The sequence below is a fragment of the Carassius gibelio genome, chromosome B11 (assembly GCF_023724105.1).
Source record: "Carassius gibelio isolate Cgi1373 ecotype wild population from Czech Republic chromosome B11, carGib1.2-hapl.c, whole genome shotgun sequence".
NCBI lineage: Eukaryota > Metazoa > Chordata > Actinopteri > Cypriniformes > Cyprinidae > Carassius > Carassius gibelio.
This window is the reverse complement of record NC_068406.1, coordinates 21031549-21053775: the sequence shown is the minus strand read 5'-3', so window position 1 is coordinate 21053775 and position 22227 is coordinate 21031549. Positions and strand designations below refer to the sequence as shown.

Below are 22227 nucleotides of genomic sequence, written 5' to 3'. Positions count from 1 at the left end.
CCCAAAGAGAGAATTGGGCTGTGATGTGGATCTATCGGATGGAGATGACACGATGTTATCTCAAGCTTTTAGTTTTCATGGTTGCTTAGTAAAAGCACTGAAATCAACATCAAAGACCAAACGAATCCTGGAGGTGTTTTGTGTGCTGTGTGTATATGAACACTGAATAACCTCTGTATGATCTCTCTCTCTCTCTCTCACACACACACACACACACACACATGGAATAGAAGCCAGTCAACTCCATCAGAAGATTACAGAGAACATCTACCATGCTCCTATGAGGTATTTTTATAGCCATTTTTTATTTTGCTTTTATTTAACCGGCCCCAGTACAGTGTTTCGTGGATGCACACTCTTAAAAATAAAGGTGCTTCGAAACAGTGCCATGGAAGAACACTTTTGTCTAAATTGATCCATAAAGAACCTTTCTGTTTCACAAAATGTTCTTTGTGGCGAAAAACATTTCTTCAGATTATAAAAAGGTAAGAAAACGATGGTTCTTTAAAGAACCCATGACTGAATGGTTCTTTGTGGAACCAAAAATGATTCTTCTATGGCATCGCTTGAAGAACCTTTTGAAGCACCTTTATTTTTAAGAGTGTCGTGTAAAATCAACTTCCCTTATATTTACACAAGTGTTGAGTAACCATGGGTGTAGTTCTTCACATTAATGTTGGACATCCAGGAAGTTTTAATAAATAATTGTATATTTTGAACAGCATATGGTTTTTCTGTAGTATACTGTAGATTTATATCCTCCTCGCTCCTAAAATGTCCTTATTCAGTAGCTTTATTTTCACAGCTGTCTGCATCTAATAACAAACCAAATTACTCTTTGTTTGTACATGCAAACATATGAATATTTACTTATGGTGGATGTAATAGAGTGTTCGGGACTCAAACTTCTGATTAATGCTGTACTAAGCACTTTATCTGTCTTATTTCGATTTCTACAAACTACAATATTGTTTTATGGAAATTAGGCTAATCTGTTTACTTGATCATGTAAGAATATGACCAAATCCTCATTAATATCGAAACATTCTTGTCCTTGTCAACCAAACATCAAAAGTTTGGGGTTTTGGGGTTTGTAAGATTTCATGTCTTTTTTTTAATTATTATTTTAATATATGTGTTATAATATATTCATGTGATGGCAAAGCTGAATTTCCAGCATCATTAATCCAGTCTTCAAGGTCACATGATCCTTCAGAAATCATCCTGATTTGCTGTTTAGCTGCCCAAAAAGCATTTCAAATTTCAATTGTGCTGCTTCATATTTTGTGGAATCTCATTTTTTCAGGATTCATTGATGAATAGAAAGTTCAGAGGAGAAATATGTACATGCAATAAAATATGTATGTCTTTACTATGCACATAACTTTAGATCAGTTAAATAAATCCTTGCTGAATAAAAATATTTATAAAAGCAAAAAAAAAAAAAAACCCATTGACCCCATACTTGTGAACATGCTTATATAGTTTTTATAGTTTTAAATCCAACTTTTTTGAAAAAAAAATTTGATTGAAAATTGCTTGTGCTCTCTTTCTGCACGGGGCCACTGTATGCATGCATATGCATATTCATTTGCATCTGTTTTTTACCATTGTGTACTGATTTCTTTGCTTTTATTGACAGAAATATGCGCAAAACAGCTCTCCGGCAGTCTGACTCTTCCAGTCCTGAAACAGGCTACAGGCGTGGAGATACAGGCCCAAATATGCGTCAAAAACGAGGTGAGAGCTGTTTCTCTAATCAACCAAACAAGCAGAAATATTCGTCCTTCAGAGCCTGCAGCGGTCAACAAGCACTTTAATGTTCACTACTCATTTGTAGTGAAAAGCTATTTATCACAGAGTGTTGTAGAGTGTCTTCTTCTCCTACTTCCTTTTTAACCATTTAGCGCATTTCCTTTATTAGGCCATTATCTCTAATCTCTGCTGTAATGGCTGTAAAATTGCCAGTGGGTAATTGGTTACTGGTAAGCACTTCAAAGCTCTATGGCAAGGTATTTTTGAGATGAAGCTTCATTATAATGCTGAATGTATTGAGTCCTCTGCCGTGTCAGTCGGTCTGTCTGACCTGGACTGCTCTTGTGGAGGTGGTTTGGGGTAAATATCGCTTGGTTTGCTCTTACTGTCCCGTCAGGTTGCAGATTCTGAGTGAGTAAAGGATTGTGACAGGTGTTTAGTTCCTCTGAGAACAGAAGTCCTCTCTGTGCTGACCCAGCGCCTCTGACAAGCCCAGCCTGGAGGCAGAGGTTTACGAGTCTCTGACCTGAGCTGGAGATGTTTTACACTTCTAAACATGACTCACTGTAGTCTTTGATGCCTCTGATACATCCATTATGCTTTAGATTGATGCTTTTTTTTCAAAGGATGCTGCCATTGCAATATCTAGAGAGCATAATTTAATATAATGCAGATATTGTACAATTTATTCACACAAATTAAATGAACATGAGATATTTATTTAGGATTTTTTTTTTTTTTAGGATAATTGTACTTTTAGACATATTACTATTTATTTGCTACTAATCCTTATAATCAAAATATGCAAATCAAAATATAAAAGTTAGTTTATTAAAAGTGTAATTTTTTTAAATGCTTTTGAAAAAAAATGTGTTTTACACTCTTACCAATACTGCATTTATTTGATCAAAATGCATTAAAATGGTAAATTGTGAAATATTATTAACTGGTTTTTATTTTTAATTTTAATTTTAAAATATAATTTATTCAGTCATGACAAAGCTGAAATTTCAGTTTCATTACGCCAGTCTTCACCGTCATGTGTTTCTTTAGAAATCATTTTGATATACTGATGTGCTGCTCAAGACATGTTTATTATTATTATTATTATTATCAATTTTCATATTCAACAATTGTGCTGCTTAACATTTTTGCGGAAACCATAATTTATATTTTATATGAGCAGAAAGTTCAAAAGAACTATTTATTTATAATAATAATAAAAAACTTTTGTTGCATAATAAATGTCTTTACTTTTTACTGTGTTTTATCATTCAAACAGACCCTCAGAAACTTTTTTTTTGTATGTCAAATATGTGTCTGCTGTATGTTTGTATACAGTAAGACATGACTTATACATTTATAAGATCCTGAAACTTGTTTTGTTTCCAAGATGGTCTAACATTTGGATAAATGGGGAGACATAAAACCCAATATCACCTGAAGGGGTTAATGCAGCAAAAAATGCATATTTGACCCTGGACCACAAAAAAACTGTCTTAAGTGTCTATTTTTCAAAACGGAGGTTTATACATCATCAGAAAGCTGAATAAATAAGCTTTCCATTGATGTATGGTTTATTAGAATCTGACAATATTTGGTCGAGATACAACTATTTAACTTTTAAAATCTGTAATCTGAGGGTGCAAAGAAATCTAAATACTGAGAAAATCATCATTAAGGTTGTCCAAATGAATTCTTAGCAATGCATATTACAAATCAAAAATTAAGTTTTGATATATTTACGGCAAGAAATTTGCAAAATATCTTCATGGAACATGATCTTTACTTAGTTTCCTAAAGATATTTGGCATAAAAGAAAAATCGATAATTTTAACCCATACAATGTTTTTTTGGCTATTGCTACAAATATAAAGTGATTTAAGACTGGTTTTGTGCTCCAGGGTCAAAAACATGGGCCGCTCCATCACAGCCAAAAGGATTATTTTTCATGACAGATCCTTTTCCCTGCTGTTCACCTCACCCTCCACCGTTTTCTACCTGCTGCTTTAACTGCAGCCATGTCCTCTCCTCTTCTAGCTAACGCTTCGGCCAGCCTCGGCTCGGAGCGATCTGCTCTCGCTAGAAAGCGCTTCACCTTACAGGGCCTGTCAAACCGCAGGTCTCTCCCCGCAGGTAACAGCACAGCATCATGGCTCGTCCGTCATCTCATCCTGGTGTGCCTGTTGTTGAAATTCATTGTCATCACTCTGTCACTCGTCTCTGAGATCACTCAAGCCTTTTTTCCGACGTGAGTGACTTTTGAAAGAAACGTGGGACATTCAAGAGCTTTGTCATCGCAGAATATTTACATTCTCAGAGAATCTGAATTGTGTGCAGAACAGGTTAGCATCCGCAGGTTAGCAAGACAACTGAAGAACTGAGATTCTTAGAGCTTAAGCAAATGTCATAGTCTATCTATCTATCTATCTATCTATCTATCTATCTATCTATCTTTCTCTCTATCTAGCTATCGTGGGATTTTTGAACTCTACCTCCTATATGAGCACCATTGCTAAACATAGCTAACATTAGTCCACCTCAAATAGGTTTTCGCATGCAACCTTCTGTCTCTCATTTGACCACTTCATCCTGTTTTGTTTATTAACCAGACTAACTACTAACCCACCCCTGCCTTTCACTTCAGAACCCACACCTAAGGAAACAGAGGTCACACGCCGCTTTTCTTTAGCCTCGACTGTCAGCTCCTCCTCTGCACCGCGCAATAAAGGTACAAAAACTGCTTGTGGTTTTAATTTGGTGCAGGATCACCTCTAAGCATTGTTTTAGCAGGGTCAGAAGACATAAAACCCCTGCAAGCGACACAATAGAGCACTCCCATTATAATATCAGCATGCAATGTTTGCGTATTGTAGTTTGCTTGCTGCGTTATTATCATCCTGCTTTAAATCTCTTTGATAAAACCTGTTCTGTTGTCATAAAAATTACAAAATGACCAAAAAGTATTTGATACCAGTTCTTGTTACAGTTGGGTGTACTCTAGCATAGGAATAAAGCGCTTGATGAGGGTCTTAATCAAAAGAGGAGTTTACTGAACATCGATGGAGATATAGACAATATACAACACTACTACATAAACTAACAGCTGAACTCACATTAACATCATTAGGTTAATCACGGACGAAGAAGAACTAAACAGACAGGGTATCTGAAAACAAAAGGTAATTAAAAGAGGTAACTAGGGAACTGGAGACAGGTGGGGATCAATCAATTAACAAAACAAGAAAAGGAAGATGACCAAATAAGGAAACAGAAAGTTCATGAACGTAACAGTTGACATCATAGCCCCCCACCACATTTTTTATAAAATAAATAAATTCAGAGGAGTGGTTTAAGAGTAATGTTCTCTTTTTATCATCAGTATTGCTGTTTTATTCATATATGCAATACAGTATATGATGCAGTAACAAAGTTTTTGAAAGACGTTTCTTAAACTCACCAAGTCAGTTTTACTGTGTTGTAAAATATGATTACCATTTAAAATAGCCATATTAAAAATATTTTTTAATTGTATTCAGCTGAATATGAATTTGAATGACATTTTCAACATCATTACGCCACTCCTTAATATCGTGCAATCCTTTAGAAATCATTTTAATATGCTGCAGCATTTAATAGTTATGCTTAATGTTTTTGCAGAAACTGTAACAGATATTTTCCAGGATTCTTTGATGAATAGAAAGTTTGAAAGAGCAACAATTATTTAAAATAGAAATCTTTTGTGACATCATGCATTTATTGTCACTTTGGATTAATTTAATGCATGCTTGTTTAATAAACGCATTAATTTCTTTAAAATATTCATACTGACCCCAAACCTTAGACAGATAGTAGTGTACATGTGATCATTCAAAAACAGCCGCCTGTCACTGTTCAACTCTATCAGTACTACCTTTACTGAATGTACTGCTGGGTGGGCCTGTCTTGCTTATTCAGAAGTTGAGCAGCTCTCTGGTCTGACCTGAAAGTCCTGTGGGGGGCACCTTAAACCTGGGCCTTTAACACAGAGACTGGCATTGTTACATTTTTTTCATATTTTACTATGAACCTTTGACATCCCAGGCTTCTTCATTACAGCTCGTACGAAATCAAACTGTGCACTTCACAGCAAATGAATCCCCCCAAAAACATGAAGGGACAGCTGCATTGAATAATAAATACTGACTTGATAAGCTGACATTTGGGATGTGGTGTGACATTTAGCAGTGTAGCCCCGCTGCACAGCTCTGGGAATGTAAATGAGAATTTAGATGCACATGAGCCTTTTGTTTCTTGTGGCCCCATTATTCTCTTTTATTGTAATGAAAGCGTTGCCACTGCAGGGGAATAATGAAAGATTATTGTGATAATTAATCTTGGATGGATAGGTTGAGAGATTGTGATGGATGAGCTGGACTTCTTTTCTAAAAGAAATGCATGTTTGTGCTTAGTTCCTCTCTCCTCTAGCCTTAAGAGCAAGAGGCATCAGATCAAGAGCGACCCTACACCGTTCGGCTATGAAGGTACCACGTGGAAAGCACGGCATGCTGCATGTTGAACATAGTCCTTGTAAGATGCTTGTGGGTTTGTTTTTATTCATTTATTGTTTATAATAAGTGGCCAGATGGTTTTTATTCAAAGCAACTGCACACTGTTTGCACGGACATTATTGTTCTGACTGGAACAACTTGGAGTTAAGGGTACAATGCAAATTTTTATTCTCACAAAATTTGTTTATTTAAAATTATTATTGATAATTTAATATTTATTTATTTTACATGCATTTAAAGCTGCAGTAGGTAACTTTTGTAAATATATATTTTTTACATATTTGTTAAACCTGTCATTATGTCCTGACAGTAGAATATGAGACAGATAATCTGTGAAAAAATCAAGCTCCTCTGGCTCCTCCCAGTGGTCCTATTGCCATTTGCAGAAACTCCATCACTCCCGGTAAAAAATAACCAATCAGAGCTGCGGTCCGTAACTTTGTTTGTGTTCAAAATGTAGAAAAATGTATATAATAAGCGAGTACACCATGGATCCATTTTCCAAACCGTGTTTTTAGCTTGTCCTGAATCACTAGGGTGCACCTATAATAAGTGTTTATATTCGGACTATTTTAGATTGCTTCGGGGGTACCGCGGCGGAGTAACCCAGTACCTTTGTGATTCTTCATAGACATAAACAGAGAGAAGTAGTTCCGGCTACGATGTTCTTCTGCAAGACGCAAGCAGTTCTGTTTATTAACCGCTAGAGCGTCAAAAGTTCCCTACCGCAGCTTTAATGTGCTGTTTATTATTTAAAAAAATAAATAATAATTATTAAGAATAATTTAATATTTACATATACACATACATTTATTTATTAGTTGTTTATGTTATTAGCATTGTTGTTGATATTAATTAAAACATTCACATGCATTTATTTTTTTAATTATTTAGCAAATATTACTTTTTGTTATTATATTTTTATTTACTTTCTTTAGCAGGGCTCAACACATAATGTAAGGTTAATAAAAATAATTTAAATACCAAATATTATTATTATTATATATTATATATAATAGAATATTTATGTCTTTACATGCATTTATTTAGCAAGTGTTTATCAATTTATTATTGTTATTGTTTTGACATTTATTAATATTTCTTTAATTTTGTAAATATATGTTTTTCTTTATATATATATATATATATATATATATATATATATACAGTATATATACATACAAACATAACATTGCTCAAAAAAAATGTTTAATATGTTTTTAATAATAATGTAATGTTTATATTTTACATGAATTAGTTTAGCAAGTGTTTATCATTTTATTATTAATATTACTATATTATATTATTTGAAAAAAATATATAAATGCTTTTTAATTTGAAAAACATTGTTAATATTTATTATTTTTTTTATCTTTTTTTCTTTCACCGAATATTAGGTTTTCATTAAAAAAATAACTCCACAATTATTTTAATTTTAAGAGAAACTCCAAGAGAGTCATAAATTGGTATACATGGCCAAACATGACTGATTTGTCATTTCCGACTCATTCTTACCAATTTCGAAAAAGTCTCATGCGTTGCTGAACCTGCATTCATTTGAACCATCAGGCTACCAGATATCATTTGATGCCTATTTTGTTTACCTGTCCCGATTTCGATGTGTGTTTTCGCACTGCGGTGGTGGTGGTTTTCAGCTCATCTTAAGCGTGTATCATCCTCCAAATCTATCGTGTTTCCTTCCCCTCTGCTTTCTGAATTGGTGCTGTGCCTTGTTTTGTCATGCCCTCTCTTGTTCAGATAAGGTTGTGTGTAGTTTTCCATTGGTGTGAGAGTGGTCCTGTGGTTATTTTATTCGACGGTTGACTGTTACTGATTCATGCATGCTAATGTGAGGTTCTGTTTCACCTGCAATGCTGCCATTAAAGAGGTCATGTTTGATAAGACAGTGAATTTCCACACAGACACCATGCGAGGTGCACTTCCCGCTGAGAGCAAAAGTAAAGGTACTGCCGGTACCAAGCCCGCTGTGCCGAGGTCTGCGTCTCAACCAGGTAATCATGTGAAAAGAGGCAGTGATATGCCAATCATATTGGGTTCTCGCAGCTGTTTTCGTCTATTTTCATTCCTCATTCGATGCTTGACGGTGACAGAATCTGTCAAGAGTTATTTTCATTGAGTGCTTCAACATCTTGTCTCTCTTTCACAGAAGTTTTTTCTGGCAATCTCGAGCACTAGACTATTCCCTGAGCATCGTCTCTCATAAGGTTTTTACTGAATGATATTAACTCATGTGTACTATTTTCCAGGATGGAGTCAACGGCGTCTGCCATCAATGGACGCTGAGGATTTTGAGACCATTCCTTCAAGTGCTGAAGATCTCTCCATTTCCTCAGATGGAGAGGATGAAGGACATAACAAAAACGTATGTGTCTGGGTCTACCATGTCTTTATCCACATTCTGTCCACATATTTCATTCATTCCCTTGAAACCTTTCAAATTTGTATGGAGGGGAAAAATAACAGTCAAATAGTCCTTAAAGGGGTTTTCACCCTAAAATGAGAAGCCTGTCCTTATTTACTCTCTCATGTCATCCCAAACTATGACTTTCTTTCTTCTGTGGAATGCTAAATAATAGCCATAATAATAATTATTTAAACCTTTACATTTATTTCATATGTATTTGTAAATTATTTAATTCACACATTAAATACTTTGTTAGAATTGTATGTTTTCTTTACTGATAATTTGAAATTACACATTTTGAACAGTTTGTAAAGATATTTAGAAAAATGTCTCTAGGTCCACCATCATTTGGACCTCATTTTATTAAATGTTTTTATATTTATATATTAACATTTTAATTTTAAAAGTACAATTATTTTAAAATATTTTTTAATTACTTATTTTTCATACACATGTAATGTTTTCATAATAATTCATCCTAATTGACATTATGCAGTTTAAACAATTTGTTAAAATTTTTAAATATTTAGAAAAATGTTGATGTCTTTTGAACCTCAATAACGTTTAAAATGTTTTTTATTTATTTATACATTTTCATTTAAAAAGTATATATTTATATATTTATTCTTTTTCACACACAAATTAAATATTTTCATAGGCTAATAAGTTTTCTTTAATAAGGTTTTTTTTTTTGGGGGGGGGGGGGTAAATCAATAGTAAAAAATCAATAGTAAAAAAAAAAAAAAAAGATATTTTGAAAAATAACCAAAAAAGTTACAATTTTACTTTTGGTTAAAATGTCCCTTTCAGGTAAGAAACTAACAAACGGAAAGAGATTTGACTAATTGAAAGGAATCTACGATAAAAGACAGGGTCTCGCAATGTTTCACAATTAACACAGAAAGGAGGTCAGATTATCTTAGACTCTTAAACACCCAGAGGAGTTTCTTTGTTTAATCCTTCTGCTTGATGCATGAGGAAAGGAGATCTGCTTCAGTAAAAAGGCTCAGTGACAGAGTCAATCAGAACTTTTTTTAACAGCAGCCAGAGGGACTTAAATGTTACATACATGGTTCCTACCACCAGAGGGCATCCTTGAATAAACAACAGATATGATTTCCACTGACTAAACTTTCCTACCTTTATCTTTCCACTTACAAGTGAAGCCAAAAATTGGTGCCATGACCCTGAAATAAATCGTGCTTTTCTTTCTTTCTTTCTCTTAAGGGGGATAATGATCGCTATCAGGTGCAGCTGACGTACGAGTCAGGTACTGCTCAGGAACTTTCCGTCGAGGCAGGAGATTTAGTACAGTTCCTAGAAGAGTCGGAGAACGGCCACTGGTGAGTAATGAGTACAGTCTCCATCCAGATACTGTATGTTCCTGCAGACGTCCCATACTGCAGTCAGAGGCCTTCATTAAAGACCTGACAGTCAATAGTGAAACTCTATTGTTTGACATATGTTATCGTTCCTATAAGTTTTTTCTTTAAAACCCCGCAATTTGGAAATAATTTCATTAAAACATGATCAGAACCAGTTATTTTGTTGATTTCTTTAAAAAAATGTAGTGTTTAAAAAGACGGCTTGTTGGACAACATTGGGTTAATGATGTGATTTTTTTCTTGTGCCACTTTTTTCCTTTTTAATTTATTAAAAAAAAAATTAAGGAATTCAATCCACCCCTTTTATAATGGATGAGTTTTTTATTGATGTATTAAAACTAATTTTTGTCAGGGTGATACAACTGCCCTGATGTCATACTGATGGGGAAAAAAGGCATATTAAAAGAATAATTCTCTTAACCCTTGTGCATCCTTGAGGACATTTTTGGCTTTTTCAGTTTTGTTTTTTTGATAACTTTGCCTGTGTTAATGCTAACTGCATAAAATTTTCCACAGGTGTGTATATTTATTGGAATTTTAATATTTCACCTTCATTTCCTTTAAAAAATCTATTTTCTACTAGGTACACAAAATACTTCCCCTCAGGACCTTTTGGACAAAAATGTCCCCATTGAAACCCATTAAAACTGCAATTTTTAATCCCGGTGACATTCAACTATAAAATGATGCAATCTTTGTCAACAGGCTTTCATTCTGTTGGCAAGGCTTCAAAATTTACATTTTTACTATATTTTACCAGATGGTGCCATTTTTTCAGTTTTGGCATATAAAGCAAATTATCGCTTTATTGTTGTTTTCTGCTGTTTTCGGATTATGCATATTATAGAGCCAATTAGATATATTATGAAGCTATAATTGTGTGGGCCTGTTGGTTATGGATGTCAGAGTGTGGTTTGTGTGTACTGAAAATCTTATGTGTGTGTGTGTGAACAGTTTGAATGAAAAAAATATATATTGTACTGGAAATCACAAATCCCACCCCATGTAAATTAGTCATACAGTTACAGACCCTGTCATGTGGAAACTGAATGCAAGGTGAAGGTGAAAAAGTTACTGAGCTTTGAAGATTTTTTTCAGTCAAACACATTTCTTATTACTTGTTAGCACTTTTTCATTTGTTATTGTTTTTGTTCAAAGAAAAAATGTGAGCTTGATTTTGATGTAGTAGTTCAGAAGCCCCTCAAAACCTTGTTTTTGTTTTCACCTCGAGAAAATGGCGGTTGTTTTGTCTGGTAGATTTTGGTTGAGACGGGTGCTTTCACAGCCAAACCTATAAATATCAGTGGCTTGAGTGCCTTGTCATTTCATAGTTTGCAAGATGAAGAGAGGTTTCACAGCAAGGGAAGCTCTGGATCTAGTTGTGGCCACCAACAGTGAGCACCCAGCTACACGTGTAAGTGAGGATGAATAATTGACTTCAGAGGATGAAGTCAAGTTTGCATTAGAGTCTGACTCTGATATCTCTTGTTCCTCTGATGACAACACTGAGAGTGAGGACACAGAAGAGACTGCAGATCTTCAGTGGAATTCAAAAAATGGGCAGATTCTCTGGTCTTCCACTCACACTTAGACGCTGCGCTACAATCCTGCCAAGGGTATGACCCCGGGTCCCACACACTATGCAACTGCCCGCATCACAACTTTGCAGTCCTGCTTCGACCTCTTCATCACCGAAGAAATCATTCAGCTTCTTCTGGAGAACACTAATTTACATGGGATGCGTTTTGTGATGGATTGGATTGATTTCGATTCCACTGACATTCAGGCATACATCGGGCTGCTGATTCTGGCCGGCGTGTACAAGTTCCGAAATGAATCAACAAGAAGCCTGTGGGATGTGGAAAATGGACGTTCCATTTTGCGAGCCACCATGTCCCACTATAAATTCAAGCTCCTGAGCTCCACCCTGAGGTTCGATTTCAAAGGCCGATGCAGATTTCGCCAGTACATGCTCAGCAAGCCAGCCAAGTATGGCATAAAAATTTGGGTCACCTGTGATGTCACCACATCCTATGCATGGAAGTTGCAAATTTACACGGGGAAGTCTCCTTGAAGTCCTGCGGAGGTGAACCAAGGAAAAAGGGTCATTCTGGAAATGACGGAGGGGCTCCAGGGGAACACTGTGACCTGTGACGATTTTTTCACCTCCTATGGACTGGCGGAGGAGCTTCTAAAGAGGAAGATCGCCCTAGTTGGCACAATTCGCAGGAACAAGCCAGAGCTTCCCCCAAAGCTGTTGCAAATAAAGCATAGAGCACTTCTGTCCTCCCTCTTTGCTTTTACTAAGATGCACACAGCTGTGTCTTACATACCCACGTTTTTGTCCTTTTGGACCTGAGTGGTAGTTTTTATTTTAAATCTGATACTGCATAAAAATATGAAAGCATAAAAATGAATGTCGTAGTTAACCATTTACATATCCAAGGATGTAATATTTAAAGAAAAAAAAAAACTGCTTAGCATTTAGTATATGGAAATGTTTTATTATTATTATATTTTTTATAAAAATCAACAGTGGCATTATGTAAAGAAACCGACGTTTAAGGTGTTAAATTTCTGAAAATTAATGAACGTTTGGTTATTATGATTAGAACTGATGCTGGAAAAAAATCTAAGTCAGTGAAAATGGAAAAAAATATTAATCTATAATATTTTTATGACACTTTTTTGAAAAGGACATTTTTGTCCTTTATGGGCCTGAGTGGTAGTTTTATTTTTAAGCTGACACTGCAAAAATAATATAAATGCATCCAAATTAATATTGTTGTTAATAATTAACACATCAAAGACTGTAATAGTCAAAGAAAAAAAATCTGCTTAGAATTCACTATATGGAAAATAATAATAATTATTATTATTTTTATTTAAAACAAAAGTGGCATTATGTAGAGAAACCAGCATTTAAAGGGTTAAAATTCTGAAAATTAATGAATGTTTGGTAATTATGAATAGAACTGGCACTAGTAAAAAATCTAAGTCAGTGAAAGTGGAGACAAATATTAATCTATAATATTTTTATGACACTTTTTTGACACGGACATTTTTGTCCTTTATGGACCTGAGAGGTACTTTTATTTTTTATCTGATACTGCATAAAAAATATGAATGCATAAAAATTTATGTTGTTGTTAATCATTGACATATCCAAGGCTGTAATAATCAAAGAAAAAATAATCTGCTTAGAATTTAGTAAATTGAAAATAATTAAAAAATTTATTTTTTTCATAAAAAAACAACAGTGGCATTGTGTAAATAAACCAGCATTTAAAGGGTTAAAATCCTGAAAATTAATGAATGTTTGGCTATTATGATTAGAGCTTATTCTGGTTAAAAAAATGGCGTCAGTGAAAGTGGAAAAAAATATTAATCTATAATATTTTTATGACACTTTTTGGACATGGACATTTTTGTCCCCTATGAACCTATGTGTAACTTTTTTTAATTGATGCACAAGGGTTAATTTATTGAAAAGAAACTTTATTGGGTAGTTTGGCCATAATGCTTTATTCTTTCTCAGGAATAAACATAAAACAGGAAGTTATATCACAGCGACCCCTGCAAACCATCTGACATCCTTTAAGATATAATTTGACCTTTTTATGTCAAGGCAAGGTTCTTTATAGTGTAAATGTAAAATGTCATGTGGTGAGACTTTCCGAAAAACTTGATATTTATGAAATAATAATTCATAATGTAAGTCTATAAAAATATATGTAAAAAATTTTTTTTTTAGATGATTAATGTGTAATGAAAGTATGTTGTGTTATTTTCAAAGATGTTAAATTGAAAAGGTTTTTTAAAAACACAGGAAACCAGTGCATTTCTAAGAATTTGGCATGTAATTTATTTTATTATTATTATTATTTTTTCATCGTGGACACTCTTTTTTTATTTTTTATTTATTTACCCAATTGTCTCCAAAGGCAAAGATGGAAAAGTGGTTTCACCGGATCTGATGCCCAGCCCGCTGGTGCTGAATACCACCTAATCTGCACTTAGTAACATTTCTAAAATGAAATGAAAAAGCCAGCAGTATGCTGAAGTATCTCATGCATATTTAATCTTGGAAACTCTCTCCAGTCAATTTCAGCACTTGAGTTTCTGCTTTGTAAAGTGTTTGAAAGTTTTCTTTGCTCACCAATCAACCCCTTCGAACCCTTCATAAGACGTTTTCAAGCTTTCATGGATGTGGATGTTTTTACATTGTGCAGAGCTGAGCTAAAGTTTAGGTAGCTAACTTCACATCTTGAGCCACTGGATGCTTTGGAGTTTGCTCAGTTGTGTCATGAGTGTATGAGATATAATATATACAGTCAAGAAACTGGTTGTGGTTGTGATGTTTTTTTCTGCATTGATACTGATCACCAGTATCACAACGTAATCCCAACATCCCATAGTATAACCAATAAACCTCTACAAAAAACTTGCTCAACTTTCACAGTGCACCAAACTTGCCCAGAGTAGGACATGTTCTTACTGTATATTAACAATCTGCCGTGGTCCTGGAAAATTATTCAGATCCGGTTCGAAAATTCAGGAAATATATCGGCAATTATTTTAACTGACATGGTGTTTTATGATCAACTCCCAAATGTAATTATAGAATTTGAAACAAAGAAACTTTGTCTTCACTCAAAATCATTGAAATATACTTTTGACTCCCACTTTATTTTCATCAGCAATTTTGCAGTCACTCGCAAAACATAGTTTCTAGGGAAAATGCAAAAGTTCTATGAAAAAATGTTGCGGTTTTGCAAGAAAATGCAAAGAAAGAGCAGAAATTTTACAAGCACTTCATGCAAAAGTGTCTCCAGGTAATGCCAGAGTTTTGCAAGGAAATATAAACGTTTTGTGAAAGGAAACACTTTTTTCTGAGCAAATGCAATATTCTTTTAGGAAGTGTGAAATTTTGTGAGAAAAATACAACAAAATTTTTTTTATAATTTTGCAAGCGAAGACAATGTTTCTTGTGGGAATACAAAAGTTTTGTGAGAAATTGTAAAAGTTGTGCAAGTAAATGCAAAAGTTTGCGAGGAAATGTAATGTTTTTTGGGGAACAAAAGTTTTGTGGGGAAACATGACAGTTTTGCGAGCAAATGCAGTGTTTCTCAGAGGAATGTGAAGGTTTTGCAAGAAAATGCTGAAGATTTGCAAGCGAATGCGACGTTTCTTAGGGGAACATGAATATTTTGCAAGTGAAGGGAACGCAATAGCACAAAATTAGAAATGTCACTTTTCCTCTCATCTAATTTCTCCCATTACCATGCCCCTTTAGGTGCTCCATAACAAGTGAATAAAACGTAATTGCATTAATGTAGCTAAACCTGTTACTATGGTGGTCTATGGTGCCCAACACAACACCACAGAGCAAAGAGATTTTCAAAATTTAATGGAGTTAAGCCACAGAATTAACAGCAGAAATGCTCCTGACCACAAGAGGGCAGTGTCAACCTGGAAAATCAAGATTTTTCACAACTTGCAAAATCAGTATTATAGATTAAAGTTTATAGATTAGTTTGTCCATTGGATCAGATATGGTTGCTATTATCCATACCAACTCTTTTTGAGGATGGCTGCATTCCAGTTGAGTTGCGGTTTAATTTAGTTTTTTTGTTTAGTAGGCTAATAAGGCTATATATTGTTTTGTGTTCTTGGCCACCACAAATAACCTTTTTTTGTTGTCTGAATTACAATTCCAAGCAGTCAGCCGATCATATACTGAACCCTTGTTGAGCTCCAGGTTCTCTAGCACAAAGCTGGAAGTTCTTGCTGCTCATCGTTGAAGATGAACACTGTCTCTCATGTTCTAGGCTAGTCAAGAACCTTAGAACTCAGAAGACAGGACTGGTGCCGCCCACTGTCCTGCAGTCCACAGCAGAGGGAGTAGACCTTTACAGTAACTCTGGTACCGCACACCAATCCCGGGACGAGCAGCAGAAGGGCATGACTGACATCATCACTCTGGCTGATGGTCACCAGAAAATTCATTCATAGTTATTGGAAACATACACTGCTAGCTGCTGTATTTTATGTGGATTACATCCACACTTTGACCTCTGATGTCACTCAGTCCCTTCTCACTCAAACACAAACCTTACATGTGAATGCACACATGGCACTGTCTTGAGACAAGCCGGCTGTAATTTGAGATCTATAGATCAGTGGGCGGCGAGACTGACGGAGGCACCTGTTTGCGCAGTCTGCTTTTTTTTTGAAGAGGTGTGCATGACATCACCTCCACAGGCATGCACTTCATTCCATGAAAACTTGGCATGCTCACAATGCCACTTTTGGTCTTGTTTGTCTGGTTTTCTCATACACTTGCTCTCCTATAATAACAATGTACTGCTTATTCCTTTAAAGCTTTGACTAAGAGCAGAGGCGGCTCTGGACTCAACTATAAGGATTTTTACACTGCTGGCATTTTACATATACAACAGATATACATAAAATAAACATACAGCACAAAAAGTAATACTGTGAAGTATTATTACAATTGAAATTACATTTTCTATATATGTTTTAAAATGTCATTTATTCCTTTGATTGCAAAGCTTAATTGTAAAGAGCAGTTACTCCAGTCTTCAGTGTCACGTGATCCTTCAGAAATCATGCTGATTCAAATGCTTGATATTTTATGTAAACCCTGAAATTTCAAAAGAACAGCATTTATTTAGAAAAACAAATATTATGTAATAATGTAAATGTTAATGCATCCTTGTTAAATTTATCTATGCTAAAAAAATAAAAAAAAGTTTTGAAAAGTAATGTATAAATTGTGATAATATTGAGACATACATGCATACATATATGTTATTATAATAATGTTGAAATAATAAATTGTGTGTGTGCATGCATGCGTATTGAGAGATATATATTTATATTATTTTCTCCCTAAATATGATACTAAAAACTAATTGCAAATACATATATGTTATTATAATAATGTTGAAATAATAAATTGTGTGTGTGCGTGCATGCGTATTGAGATATATATATTTATATTATTTTCTCCCTAAATATGATACTAAAAACTAATTGCAAAATCAAATAAATTATTAAAATGGAATTATACAGACATTAAATATTACAGGAATTATATATAGTTATATGAATACATTAATCTCATAGATGAATCCTTACTGTTGAGCCCTGCAGTTATCTGAAGCTGGATGTAATATTGTGTTTGTATGCTCTTCATGTTGCTCTTCATGCTTTTCCACCTTTGCTTACCGGCAGAAACAAAACACCCTCATCCCGTTTAAAAAGAAGTATAGCACAGGAATAACTCTGGAGGTTTGCATCCTTGTCATGCCATTTCTGTTTTCTTGTTTGTATGGATCTTGTCCTTGCTGTGATTGAAGGCTGTTGCAAGGTCTGGTTTTATTTTGCCCCCCATTCCCTGTTGCTCTCAAAAAAAAAAAAAAAAAAAAAGTTCTGTATATTATGTCACTCATCGATCTTCTCATTCTCTGCTTTTTAGATATCTTTAGTGACCTCTGCACCGCTGCCCTCACCGATACAGAGGAGGGAGATGACAGCACCGGGCCGCGTCCCGCTCAGGACGGCAGATTTGCATGCTAAACGCACCGTGATGTGTCCTCGCCTTCCGTAGTGCTCATACACCATACTCGACAACAGCTCGACATCTTTTGTTATACTACTCAGACATCTGCTCCGCTGAAGGAACTGACCGATCAGAACATATTCCACATAACATTGACAACATTCTGTAATCGTGAGTCAGAAACTCAGCATGCAGCCTTCGCTCTTTCCCTCTGCTGTGCCTTAGCAGCAAACGCAGGGGCATTTGAAAAGAAATATCTGGATCTCTGTGAACGCTGATATCTGCAACGAGGCTGCCATTTGAAAACACTGAGAGGAAGAGACTCTAGACCTTTCTGTCCTGCTGAAACTTTCACTGAAATTCTTAATGGGATAGTTCACCCCCAAAAAATTAAAAAAAATAATAATTTACTCACTCTCATGTTACTCCAAACCTCTATAAATATCTTTCTTCTGCTAAAGAAGATATTTTGAAGAAATAGCCACTGACTTCCATTATATTTTTTTTTCAATGACTACCAGTTCCTTCAAATATACTTGATTGTTTCGTTGTTTATTGCTTGTTTGCTTATGAGACTGTCGGTCAAAAACACAGCACTTTTGATGAATTATTATTCTCTAATGTAATGTACAATATTTATACTCTCTTTTATATTCTGACATGAAAGTTGTATGAGCCTACTGTAAAGCTTTGTTCCTCTGCTGTTTGTAAAGCTGAATATCTTTAATCCTCTTCAAATATTTGCCTCTATTCAATCGTTATCACGTTCTGGTTGTAGATATAATCTGGAAACCTAGTAAAAATGTGGGATATTTACTCTGGAGATGTTTTTCTATGTATTTCAGGAAATATGATTGTTGTAGCATAAATATTCCAGCTGTACTGTAAAAGCATCTGATACTGTTATTTTAATGAATGTTGTCAGTTTGTGCTAAAACGAATACAGAAATCAGATGTACTGTATCCTTCCTGCTTTGACATGAAGAACTGGATGACAGCGAATGTCGTAATGATGCCAAAAGTTTTGTCTCATAACCGCAGATATCCACATATGATTGCGATTTAACGATGATCATTACTTTCCGATAGTTTCTTAAATGTAAATATCTAAGCACAAAGATTTGATATTGAATGCTGATGTGATTCTTGGTAGTATCATCATCATTTTCACAGCTTCCTTACAGACGATATGTATTACATAACTGTACATTTCCAAATGCATAATGAAATACATTTCATTATAAAACAATGTCTGTGACTTTGCATATGGAGACTATTAAAGCCAACCAAATGTAAGTTAGAAACGTCATGAAGATATAATGAAGAATGACTTCTTTCATGAACCTTCAGGTTGAAAACTGGTCCATCAGGCTGTTTTTGTAAGCTTTTTAAGAGAGTGTGTGACACTAAAGTGTGCATCTAACGAGAGAGAGGGCCAGGCAAGATTCACTGGTCTTTGTTCTACAGAGGGCGTCTTTCAAACTCCCCAAAACTCCTGAGGGGCGGATGAGAAGGAAAGAGAATGGAGAGAGCGGGACACAAAGACCCAGAGAGATGTGACGAGCATTGAAACTGAATGTTAAAAAAGTGCACTCAAGCTGCCTTCACTTTGTCCTTGGGTTTAGCTTCAGGTGTCTAAAGATTTTGAAGACACCTGGCAGTCTATTTATCACAAGCCGTTGTCCCCTGAAAGCAGGCCGGGCAGAAGAAAGAAGGAGACTGCGGTCAGCAGGCAAGGGTTGAGCGGAGGGCAGGCTGAGTCTCATTGCTCGGGGGTTAAAGGAAGTTAATGGGGAGGCATCACATCGGGACAGTGCAGGATGATGGGTTTTATTTTTTATAACAGCTTTTTTTGTTTATTATATTATATTATATTATACCACAGGTTTATCAAGTGTAGATGCATGATATAATAATAATATAATATAATATAATAAGATATAATATAATATAATAATGCTTCTACACTTAAAAATCACATATTATGTTGTATTATATAGTACCATGGGGTTATAAAGTGTAGAAGCATAATATAATATAATATAATACTTATACTTTTACACTTGAAAATCCATTATTATATTATATTATATTAATGACGATTTACAATATTTGCATTTCCATGGAAACTATGTTTAACGTAATGTTGATGATGAACAATGAGTTTCATTGTTAAACGTTCTCATTTAGTTCGTGTGTAACTTTTTCCTGGATGCTTTATGAGTTTAATTGCAGCACTCTGATTACAGTATCAGTATCTTGTGTATTAATCACAATGTTCATGTCATTCATTCAACGACAGAACCGCTGGGCTGACTCCACAGTGTGCCATGCATAAACATATAAATACCTAGACGCCTCATTGGCCGCTCGACCGCACGTCAACGTCGCCGCCATATTGGAGCGGGCAACTCTCTTAACTCTCACATCAGGACAGAAGAAAACCTGACTCATCGACAGATTGGACACCTACAAACCGTCACACGATAATAAAAACAGACTCCGAAGTGCTGATCTGAATCAACAGAGTTCGAACAGACTCCGAAGTCCCGATCTGAATCAACCGAACAGGCTCCGAAGTCCCGATCTGAATCAACCGAGTCGCGAACAGGCTCCGAAGTGCCGATCTGAATCAACCGAGTCGCGAACAGGCTCCGAAGTGCCGATCTGAATCAACAGAGTCGCGAACAGGCTCCGAAGTGCCGATCTGAATCCACCGAGTCGCGAACAGGCTCCGAAGTGCCGATCTGAATCAACAGAGTCACGTAAAGGCTCCGAGGTGCCGATCTGAATCAACCGAGTCGCGAACAGGCTCCGAAGTGCCGATCTGAATCAACCGAGTCGCGAACAGGTTCCGAAGTGCCGATCTGAATCAACCGAGTCGCGAACAGGCTCCGAAGTGCCGATCTGAATCAACAGAGTCGCGAACAGGCTCCGAAGTCACGATCTGAATCAACAGAGTCGCGAACAAACTCCGAAGTGCTGATCTGAATCAACAGAGTCGCGAACAGGCTCCGAAGTGCCGATCAGAATCAATAGAGTCGCCAACAGGCTTCAAAGTGCCGCCCAACATACATGGAAAAACAAACCACTGCTTCAGAATGTGTGTTTTCTGCATGAGTGTGTTTAATATGCATTATAGAACAAAATGTCAAGCATCGTCAAGTATTTTACATTATTTGACTCATTAATTGAATAAAAAAGAAAATCTTGAGGGAAGCAGTGGGGAATTAATGTTTAGAGAAAGACAGAACTGAAAACTTAAATAAAATGTGTTTCTTGAGCTGAGATTGAATCAGAGGATTTTCTATTATATATATATATATATATATATATATATATATATATATATATATATATGTGTGTGTGTGTGTGTGTGTGTGTGTGTGTGTGTGTGTGCGTGTGTGCGTGTGTGTGTGTGTGTGAGTACATGTATATATTATACTTGAGCTCATTAATTAAACACAATTTGGAACTCATGTCCACAATATTTTTGTGTTGTGTCATTAGTTGTGTCTTAATTTGATTAATAATTAGTATTTTAAAATTACATTTCAATTTCTTTTATTTTACTCTTTATTTTACTATTAATTTATTCTTCATTTTTATCTATTCTGTATTATTCCACCCTTTATATTACATATTCTTCTTGCTATTATTAACCTATTGTTGTTCAGTTATTTCTTATGGTATTATTCATATTATACATAGAATTTAATAAATCTATTATATATCATATATGTTATTGTACCGTTGTACTCGCTTTTCATATTATTCACTTTACTTTAAGTTGTACTACATATACTTTTTAATATAACATATCACTTTTACTATATTTCTACTGTGCACTGTATCAGTGCATATTTTTATTTTCACTGGATCCATAGCCTCATCAGTTACATGTTATCATTTGTTGTATTCTTCTGTAGGCTAAAGTGCTATCAAAATGAAAAGTAGACTTCAAGTGTGTGATTTGTATTTACTTGTTTTATTAAATTTTCTCAACGATAGTAAATTATTAGTGTTTAAAGATGTATTATTTAGGTTTTATCCCAGTACTTCAAAGGGAATGGGCTGTGTTCTGACCTGAGACACAAGAAAGAGAGAAAAAAAAAGAAAGAAAAATGTTGTGATTGAACAGCAAAGAAAGAAATAAAACAACTAAATATAATGTAATGTACATTACATTACATTACATGAATATGTCACAGTTATACTAAATTAACAGATTTGTAAACCGAAAAAATCAACGAAGTCATCAAGTGAGACAAATGTGAGCTTTCAATTAATAATTTTCCAAACCTTACTAAACAACTGGAGGCAAAGTTTTTTTTAACTCTTTTTTAACCTCTGAAATTGGTTGGTAAGTGAGAACGTTATGGTGTTTTTATTCAGTAAAAACCGCAGCTCCCCCCTTTACTTTCATTTGTTTTAAGGCAGTCTTGCCCTCACTAACATGGCGGACGCGTTGACGTATCGCGGTAACGGCTTAAAGCGGCCAATGAGGCGTCTAGGTATTTATAT

At 35.1% G+C, this 22227-nt stretch overlaps 1 protein-coding gene across 10 annotated transcripts in view; it reads left to right on the top strand.

Moving 5' to 3' along the window:
- The window catches only part of mcf2l2 (MCF.2 cell line derived transforming sequence-like 2), a 56851-nt gene extending 37899 nt beyond the window's left edge, over positions 1-18952 (top strand). For 3 of the 10 annotated variants that reach the window (XM_052568962.1, XM_052568965.1, XM_052568966.1), the window contains exons 25-34: positions 231-285; positions 1643-1740; positions 3796-3891; positions 4403-4486; positions 6207-6278; positions 8228-8317; positions 8573-8688; positions 9958-10073; positions 15947-16041; positions 17620-18952. In XM_052568962.1, the coding sequence (XP_052424922.1) occupies positions 231-285; positions 1643-1740; positions 3796-3891; positions 4403-4486; positions 6207-6278; positions 8228-8317; positions 8573-8688; positions 9958-10073; positions 15947-16041; positions 17620-17720 (923 nt within the window). In that variant the 3' untranslated portion in view covers positions 17721-18952. The remainder of the gene's footprint in view (positions 1-230; positions 286-1642; positions 1741-3795; positions 3892-4402; positions 4487-6206; positions 6279-8227; positions 8318-8572; positions 8689-9957; positions 10074-15946; positions 16042-17619) is intronic. The other 7 variants (XM_052568971.1, XM_052568972.1, XM_052568964.1 and 4 more) reach the window with 6 other exon arrangements.
- The last annotated feature ends 3275 nt before the right edge of the window (positions 18953-22227 follow it).